At 40.7% G+C, this 9,857-nt stretch overlaps 1 protein-coding gene across 1 annotated transcript in view; it reads right to left on the reverse strand.

Moving 5' to 3' along the window:
• The window catches only part of LOC146855060 (dihydrofolate reductase-like), a 198,543-nt gene that overhangs the window by 10,593 nt on the left and 178,093 nt on the right, over window positions 1-9,857 (reverse strand). The window contains exon 6 of the mRNA XM_085652544.1: window positions 9,742-9,857. Coding sequence (XP_085508670.1) covers window positions 9,742-9,857 — 116 coding nt within the window. The remainder of the gene's footprint in view (window positions 1-9,741) is intronic.

Below are 9,857 nucleotides of genomic sequence, written 5' to 3' on the forward strand. Positions count from 1 at the left end.
TAGTGTCCTCCAAGAGGGTACGACCCACACTGTTCATGGTTGGGGCTATATACTGTGAGCAGGTTAGCCGCTTACAGTGGGATGAGGGGTTTACTTTGTTTTTTGTGTTCAGTGTCTTGGGGATCCTTAGCATAATTAGGATGCTGATGTGGGAGGGGGGCTTATTTTTGGGACTGTTCAGATATATTAATGTACAATGCAGAATACATGGACTGAGGACAACATGCATGAGCGAGAAACAATACAGTGTTTATAATGAATACATTGATATCATGTAGGAATGATGACAACTGGGGATGGTAAACTAACCTGGGTAACGTGGAATGTCAGAGGTCTCAACAATCCGAAGAAAACGAGGCAAGTGATAACTTACCTGGACCGTCATAACGTCCAAGTGGCGTTATTGCAGGAAACTCACCTTACCAAACATGCTGCAGCAGCGGTAGCCACTAGGTGGGCTGGAGTACGATTGACATCTTCCTACTCCTCGTATGTGAGAGGAGTTATGATTTTAATTTAAACAAATCCTGTTTGTAAGTTTGCATGAGGATATAGATATAATACTGCAGAGGAAACTGTGCGGTATGTTATTGACCATGGTCAATATATATGGGCCTAATATAGCGAACCTGGATTCTAAGAGACACTGTGGAGTAAAATACATGGCTTACCGCCAACTGCGATCATCTGCGGGGGTATTTTAATGTAATATTAAACCCTGCATTGGACCGACACTCCAATGCAGAACGCACAATAAAGAAAGCTGCACAGGCCATTAGGAATGGCATGCAAGATTTGTTTCTAATAGATATATGGAGGTTGAGCCACCCGGAGGTGCGGGAGGGCACATGTTACTCCTACACTCATCAATCATGGTCGCGGCTTGACTATTGGCTGACTACAAGTGATGTAAACTCATGCATCACTAAGGTTACGCACTTGCCTCGCACGCTTTCCAATCACTCCCCGTCGTTGCTCACAATGCTCACACGCACGTACACGCTGCCACGGCTCCAATGGAGATTGCAATCCACCGCGCTGCATGATCAGGTGTTCCGAGAGGGGGTGCGGGAAGCCATTGAAAATAATTTTACTGAAAATGCTGGGTCAGTACAAAGTCTGGGCACATTATGGGAAGCATTTAAAGTAATGATACGTGGAGCGTGCATAGGCCTACAGGCTGGGGTACTTAAATCACTACGGGGATACATGAACCGGCTTGAACAAGAACTAGTACTCCTAAAACGACATTATGAAAGTACATCAGATGGCGCTACGCTGGCTTCAATATGATGAAAAATCACTGAATATAATGATCTGGCGGACCTAGAGATGAAGCATATGTCAAGGTGCTGGACAGCTAGATACTACGGTGAGGGAGGCAGTCCGGGACGGGCCTTGGCCACCAGGATAACTGAGCCATGGGCGAAAAATTATATGGTGCAATCGATTACAGAGGGTGATACTAATCATTGCAACACAAAAGGTATTCTTACATCGTTGTGCTACTACAAATCCATGTATAACAGTAGACAAACCGCTGACGAAGATGACATAACACAATACTTAGAAGATATAGCCTTGGTTTTTAGTCGAAGGGCCAACAAGACTTTCTGATGCACCCACTAACGATTGATGAAATACGTGACGCTATAACTGCTCTGCCTAACGGCAAGGCTACAGGCACAGACAGGCTCCCAGTGGAGTTTTATAAGGAATACTTTGACATACTGATGCCACACCTTCATGCTATGTTTGATGAAGCCTACGAGCAGCAACATCTTCAAGACTCGCTCCGCGAGGCGATAATTATAGCCTTATTGAAGCCAGGAAAAGCACCTGATAGATGTGAATCTTATAGGCCATTGTCACTAATGAATACCGATGTCAAGATTTTAGCAAAAGTGCTACCAACCAGGCTGAGATTACTATTACCTGTCATGGTGTTGCCTGATCAGTCGGGGGTTCATCCCTACACGCTACACGGCGCATAATTTAAGGACGCTCTTTGCAGTAATGCATCTACTAGAGCCTACACTACCTGCAGCGACAGTCCTATTGGACGCTGCAAAGGTATTTGATTCTATTTCTTGGCGATATATGTTCGCAGTGTTACATCGTATGGGAGTGTCATACATTTACACCAATTGGATCAAGTTGTTATATACGGATCCAGTGGCCCGTGTGCTTATTAATGGGCGGACATCTGACACATTTCAAATTCGGCACGGGACGAGGCAAGGCTGCCCTCTCTCACCTTTATTATTTGTGGTAGTGTTGGAACCGCTGACCTTTATACTGAGACAGCGACATGCACAGGCGGCACTGTGTTTCCTCCAGCGGCCATTAGCGGTGTCCATGTACGCAAACGACATAGTCATGTATGTGCACGAGCCAGCGATATATCTGGAACAACTCATCAGAGAATATGTTCGATTTGAGTGTCATTCGGGCCTTGGAATTAATTGGAGTAAATCAGTTGTGCTGTCTTTGACAGAGAGCACAACGCAAGTTGAATTGGGTTACCCGTTAGAATGGAGTATAGACCCAGTAAAATACTTGGGTGTCTGGATACATAAAGACCCACAGATCATTATACGCACAAATTATGGCATATCAATATCTCGGCTTGAGGAGCAAGTATCCAGATGGATTTGGATACCTTTAACGTTTGCAGATAGAGTAGCCTTGATCAAAATGGTGGTCCTGCCGAAATTTTTATACTTGTTTGCCACTATTCCCATTAATTTAACGCAACATTTTTTTAGTGCACTACGCACATTGCTGATTACGCTAGCCTGGGGAGGTAAACAAACGCACGTTAAATGGGAGACATTGACGTTGCCATACGAGATGGGTGGGTTTACGGTGCCACATATGCAATTATATTTTCTGTGCGCAAAAGCACAATACACCTTTTACTGGCAAAATGCTCCACCATACACACCACATGTTGCGGTAGAGGCGGGGGCGGTTCATCCAATACCACTCAAAGCTATGATTGTTAATAACACCACAGCCTTAGAAAGGGATGAAGTGGATACGGTGCTATGTACGTCTCATGCTTGGAGGGAATTGGGGAAGCGCGCACAGAGGCTACCATTGTATGCGCCGGCAATGCCGCTGGTCCATCTTATGGCGATATCTGTGACGAGTGAAATGGGCTCCCTAAAGGCTATGCACACACAATGCAGGGGCACACACCATGGGGAAATATATCCTAGCATGAAATTTATTCATCTTCAGGGTTGTGTAGGGGACAGGGAAGGGTCTGTCATGTTGACATTCATAAACAGTAGACTACGTGCTGCAATGCGGACGTTATACCCATGTTTCCCTGACGAACCACCAACTTTGAGTGCCCTGCAACGTATTCATACTACGCAAACTCAGAGTAGGCTAGTTACTTGCTTGTATAAAGCTTCCCAGATGGATGAGGTGGCTGTTAGTGTGGGCCCCATCGTTAAATGGAACGCTATTTTGCCCCAACCGCTGACAGAGGACGAATGGGCAGTATGTTGTAAATTAACAGGTCAATTTGCTGCAAACGGAAATCTTAGACTTATACACTATAAATATGTCCACCAAATGTACTATACACCAGCACAACTCTACAAGTATTGCCTGAGGGACTCACACTGCTGTAAGAGATGTGGTGCCGATAATGCTGATTTTCAACACTTGGCATGGAACTGTCAAAAAGTAGCTGACTTCTGGGGGAAAGTCACGGTGGCATTAACGGAGATGGTGGGTGAAAAAATAGAATGTAATATGACTGTTTGCTTGTTACGAAATGTGTTTAAACTTAAAGCTATCAATTGGAAACTAGTAGCTATAGCGCTACTACTGGCGTAAAGCAGGGTCTCTCTTCACTGGGATGGTAGACCTGCGCCTAAAACAGTACACTGGTTAAGGGATATAGCATACTGTCGAGACCAACTTACCTACTATGCGGAAGAACTGCCTAGTGCTTCCAGACCTCGTGACATTTGGGGTCCATTCACTGCGTATATGTTAACCATAACTAATGAATAATGACGTCTTGTATGATGCTAATGTACCTCTTGCATATTTCTTTACTAGGATTTGCGGTCCACTATCATTCCTGAGATATATGATGCTGTATCAACATGCTGCTATGTATTCTGTAACTATGTGAAAATAATGCCGATTTTACATGGTTGTTATAATATGAAAATCTATAAATTAAAAAAACCAAAAAAAAACATAATTTTAAAAAGACAAGAAAACCAAAAAAATCTGTCCTTGGCGAGCTGATGTAATGGCTAATTTGAAACAAATATATGTAAATATATGTAAATTACACCCAAATGCAATTGCATGTGCTACATTTAATTGAGCAGTAGTAGTATTTCCTAGTAGCCATGTGTACATAGTACAGGTGTAGAGACCATTTCCAGTTGTTATGTAGATAATGGGAAAATATGATTCTTAGAGACTATTGCGTTTGAAAAGCAACAACGTGAATGTCTATTTTAAGCACAAACGGATTTAAAAACAAGATAATGAAATTAAAATAAAAAGTATTGGTGAAGAAAAATATATTGATGCACGAGCCCTGTCAGTGAAACATCATTCTTTTGAAGTAGATATGCACATGTGAACAGGCAAAATGAGGCCAGTCACATTGCAGGAGATTAGTGGTTACAGTGGGCTGACCCATTGCCCTTTGCTGAACGCTGTGGTGGGTAATAACATGACTAAGAGCCAAACAGACCAACTGATGAAGAGGTATGTTTAAAATTCAAAGGGGCATTTGTACGAGGAAGTGGCGGAGCCATCATGGCTCAACGCCTCACTCCGCCACTTCAGAAATGCAAGGCTGCACCATATTTATAAGGCAATGGTGCAGCCTTGCGCTTTCCCCTGCACTAGCGGTAACACTTAGCAGTGTAGCGCCAACGCAGGCACCCATGCACCACAGTGCAAGGGTGTCTGCAAGGGTGTCTGCGTGCAGGGGAGGCTTGTTTATGTGTAGAGAGGTGTCCCTTCCTGCCCATCAACAATCCTAAAATGCCATTTTGTCACTTTTACATGTGCTGCTACATGCTGCTACATGCAGCACACATGAAAGTCACAAAATGGCATTATTTTTACAGATTGTTTATGTACAGGAATGGGGACCTTCCTGTACATAAACAATCCATGGCATTTGGCTTTTTTCATGTGTGCTGCACAAGGCAGTACACATGGAAAACGCAAAAACGAGGAGAAATCAAGTATTTCTCCTCGTTTCGCCAAGTTAAGACCAGGTTTTCTCTGGTCTTCATTTTGGCACTGCCTCCTATGTGCGTTGCCCTTGTACATTCTTTGTTGCATGAACTTGAACCTTTGTTAGGATTTTAGTATTGTTTGCCCCTGGTTCAGGTTTCAGGGTTGCCCAGGTTGTTGATAATTATTAATTGTATTTACAAGGCAGCTTTAAGGCACATTAAGTGGCTTAACGCTACCTTGTAAATAAGGCTAAGCCCCTATCGCCACCACAACGTCCGAAAAAGTGATGCTGTGGTGGCGATAGGGGCTTGTACATATGCCCGAAAGTATGCTTTGCTAGGTAAAGATTACTTATACAGAACCAGTACACCGAACTTTCTTGGTACTATAATAACCTAGCCGTAGTGACAGTGACAGAGCTAATTTCAGAATAAGTACTTTTCAAGAGTGTTAAGTAAAGATTTCAAATTAATGGATTAGGGTAGAGAAGTATTATTCCTACTGCCTGCAAATGAGAAGGCACTGTTGCCGAGGGTGACAGTTCTAGGAATCGTAAGAAGAATCTTATCATTCGACCTTCAACTCAGGGGGTGCCTGTCCCAGCACAATTAACATGCAATAAAATGTGGGAAGTGTTGAAAAACAGCTCTATGCGGACTGTAAGCTAATGCAATTATTTTAAGAAAGGTGAAATATTTTGGAATCTTGCAAATCAAACAGACAGCCACGTTGTTTCAGGGATGTATCACCGTTTGATAAGAGTCACATTGCCATAATCGTAGAGAGAACGAGCATGTGCATTGATCAGAGTAGCATGAAATCTATTATGTGCGACTGGCAGAATGTTTCATGTAGCTTTCAAATGGAAAAAATATATGCATACAATCTTGGAAGCATGAGGGCAAAATATAAGTTAGCATCAGGATAGGTTCCCAAATAATAGATTGCTGTGCTAAAGGAGGGTAGGGGTCCATTATTGAAGGCCAGGCCAGAGAATCCGGGGCGTCTGTGCCCTCAGGAATAATTGTTAGGTCAGTCTTTGCTGCATCTAATTTCAAGCAGATCTGTGACATCCTGAGAATCACAGAAGACTCTGCACTAGGAAAGAATTATTAGATTGCTACCTCACAGCCCCAGAGATCAGTTCTTCAACAACTGGGCCAGAGTGTGAATGTAGATATTGAATAAAAAGAAGAAAGCATTTTGCCATGAGGGATACCTTAATTGAGAACTCTGGGTTTGTTCACATTCAGAATAATTGACACGATTTGATGACTATGTATTTTTATTTATGATTTTTTTACATGAGGTTTGCGAGTCAGCTAAAGCTGGCCTGAGCTAGACCTAAAATGTACTCCGTGCATGCATCGACATGCCTGAACCTCATATAAGCACCTACATGCCTTATTTTATTCAACCACTGCTTAGCCTCTTTTGCAGACAAATGTTGTAACTGTTTGTGGTGTCTTTGGACATTATGGGGCAGATTTATGAGCCCCTTGCGCCACTTTTGCGTCACTTTTAAAATGGGAAAAGTGACGCAAAAGTGGCGCAAGGGGCTCATAAATCTGCCCCTATATTTCTAGGAGTTGTTGTGAGGTTCCTTCGGTGCCTGATTTGTCAATGTGCAGAGAGTCAGTCTCTTTTCTGATTTTGAAAGGGAAAAAAAAAACAAATACAATGACCTGGTGCAAACACCATGAGGTTCCCACTCTAAAATGATCAGTAGGGTCAGTTTTATACAGTTGTAGCATCGGGTTTATGCAGTAATAAGCCAATACTTCTCTTCCAGAACTTACTCTTCACATACCATGCAATTTCATTTGAGAGTAGCTAGATACCATAGTCCTACCATTTATTAGTGCTGTACATTAAAGATTAGAGGCCTGATTTAAAGTTCGGTGGGCAGGTTACTCCATCAAAAATGTGACAGATAACCCGTCCGCCAAATTACAAGTACTATAGCTTAAGATGCACTTGTAATACAGAAAATGGGATAGCCGTCACATTTGTGACACATCTGCTGAGCTCTAATCAGGCCGTAAATTAGCCTACCTAGACTCGAGCACTGCAGATCAGCATTTATGTCAGTGGCTACCATTTAACTCACTGATACATCTTCCCAGTTATTGAACACTAGAGCACCTCTGCAGCAGTCTTTATAATGTTTGCAATTAAATGGTGTTACTATTGTTATTTGACCGTGTATAGTGTTATTTTGCCTTCTGCCTGGCCATGCACTGCTGCGACTGCCATCACTCATAGTAGCACACTGCCTATGATCACTCCACATTGGCTCATCACAACTCTCCATTGTGCACACAGTCAGGAAATGTGTGCACACAAACATGTTGTTACTGCACACAGAGAAAGATAATTAGAGGGAACATTGATCATGTACATCCAATATATCTATTGAATACCCTTTACTATTAGGTTGCAGATTACCCAGATCATCCCGTCTCGATTGACACTAGCCTTTTTTTTTTACACATGCAAAGCTGTCTAATGGACTTAACAGTTTTTGATATATATCTTTATGGTGTTTTGTTGTTGATGTGTGTTATGACTCTGATGTAGGCAAAGGTAAGGGCCAAAATGTGTTCAAACAAAAAGTTAAATTTACAAAGAACCGTAACTCACTTTACACTAGATGCTGACCATTCATTTCATGTCATTGGCCCTCAATTATTATTAATGAAAACGAGATGCTTCATTCACCCTCGTGAACATATTTGTCAACTGGTCCATTTTACATTAGAGATTTTTACCTCTGCCTAGTTTGCAAGCTAATGAGACTAATCATGATGGGACTTGTAATTTTACTCCCAGGTTGTAGGGGTCATTAGCTTTTTGTTTTTCAACATTTTTTGGGGAAAAACAGAAATAGAATTAAAAGCATAGTTAATGGCTGTCAAAAGGAACAGCAGCTGTCCAGCAAAATTTTAATTAATTGAAATGAACCACTGTGATGGCATTTTCCTTCAAGTAAACTGATGACCGGCAGTCCACTCCAAATTTGGTGGGCAGTAGTTCATCCCGGTGGTAGAGTTAATTTCCTTCCCTACCCTGACGCACTGTACTCCACCCACCAAACTCTAAATCAGATCCTTAATGACCTGAACTAATGTGCTGTTGGGTGAAAAATCAGGGCTGCCTACAAGTCACCATCATGAGACGGGATAGTTGCCAATTTGAATATCTGCTTGGTAATTATATGCAATGCCTGGTTTGATGTTGCTAAACTTACAAATTTGTAAAGTACTGGATTTTACTAGAGTTGTCCAGCATTATGGAAATTATCACAGCACCAATTATTTCTACACCCAAGATGAGCCTAGATTATTATGGGATTAAATCATTGGACCACTACACAGGTGTATCCAATGATTAAAATAGGGATTCATTAATCACAATCAAATCATCACTGTCTAACACTTGATACGTTGACATAATTTGTGTCTTGTCACATTATTATATATAAATTAATAGAATTAAATAGTACTAATTTGTATTTCATGACGGAGTGGAGCATATGTAGTCAATTGTCTATGTTAAGTAAGTTTAACATCCTGCTATGAAATGTGCAGACTTATCAGTATTATGAATTTTTGGGCCCACTAATACAAACTGCAGCAAATTAGTGTCAATAAAATTAAAGAGACGCAATATTGATCAAGTCACAGAAACAGTTATATATTTTAGTCAACAATATTACAACTACATATAACATATGAATTTATATTTAATGTACTTAAGTATGATTTCCTGTCAACATACAATAAGCTTCTTTTAGTTTTATTTTAACAAATAACAGAAATGAATGCTGTATTATGATTTGATTTGATTAGATATTTTAATTTTATAAAGCGATCGAATGCCCTCGGGCATCTTGGCACTATTGCTGTCATGAATATAAGCAATGGAGAAAAAGAAACAGGCAATGGTTTTGCAAAGAACAAAAACAAAAAACAACAACACTAAACACACAAAAAGCAGTGGTGCAATGTAATTGAAGACAATTGATAGATTTTGTATTTATTTTAAAATTAACTGGTCGATCAGGTAGGAGTGTGGCATCATCTCACTGATTGCTTTGCAAATGTGTTTAAAAACTAGGTAGATTCATTTTATATTATCAAAATTAACAATTGCTATCAATATATATTATGTCACATTTGTTTCCAGATCATAATGCTCTGTAGCTGCATATTCAGTTACTTAAACCATCAAATATATAGGTAAAGCTAATTATGTAAACTGATGCATACCCTTATCCCTGTGCTATCTAGGAATTATGTGCCTAACTGATCCATTAGCTGAAATTGTGTTGTAAATTGACTGATTATTGTCACCCTTCACCAAATTTGAGCAACCTGCCTAAATGTGACAAACTATGCTAATGCCAAGCTATTGACCAATACAGTTTCCACTCATTAAACTCCTTTAGCATTTGTATTTTCATATGAACTGAAAAGAGCTAAATGGCTAAGATATAATACTTACTCTTCAACCAATTTAAAGATGTCTTCATCAAATTCTGGGAAAAACACATCACAGTTAAAGTGAGCCATAACATCGGTAAAGTATATCCGACTGCACAATGGGTGTTTCATTGCTTC

This window comes from Triturus cristatus, chromosome 4_1, assembly GCF_964204655.1.
Source record: "Triturus cristatus chromosome 4_1, aTriCri1.1, whole genome shotgun sequence".
NCBI classification, from domain to species: Eukaryota; Metazoa; Chordata; class Amphibia; order Caudata; family Salamandridae; genus Triturus; species Triturus cristatus.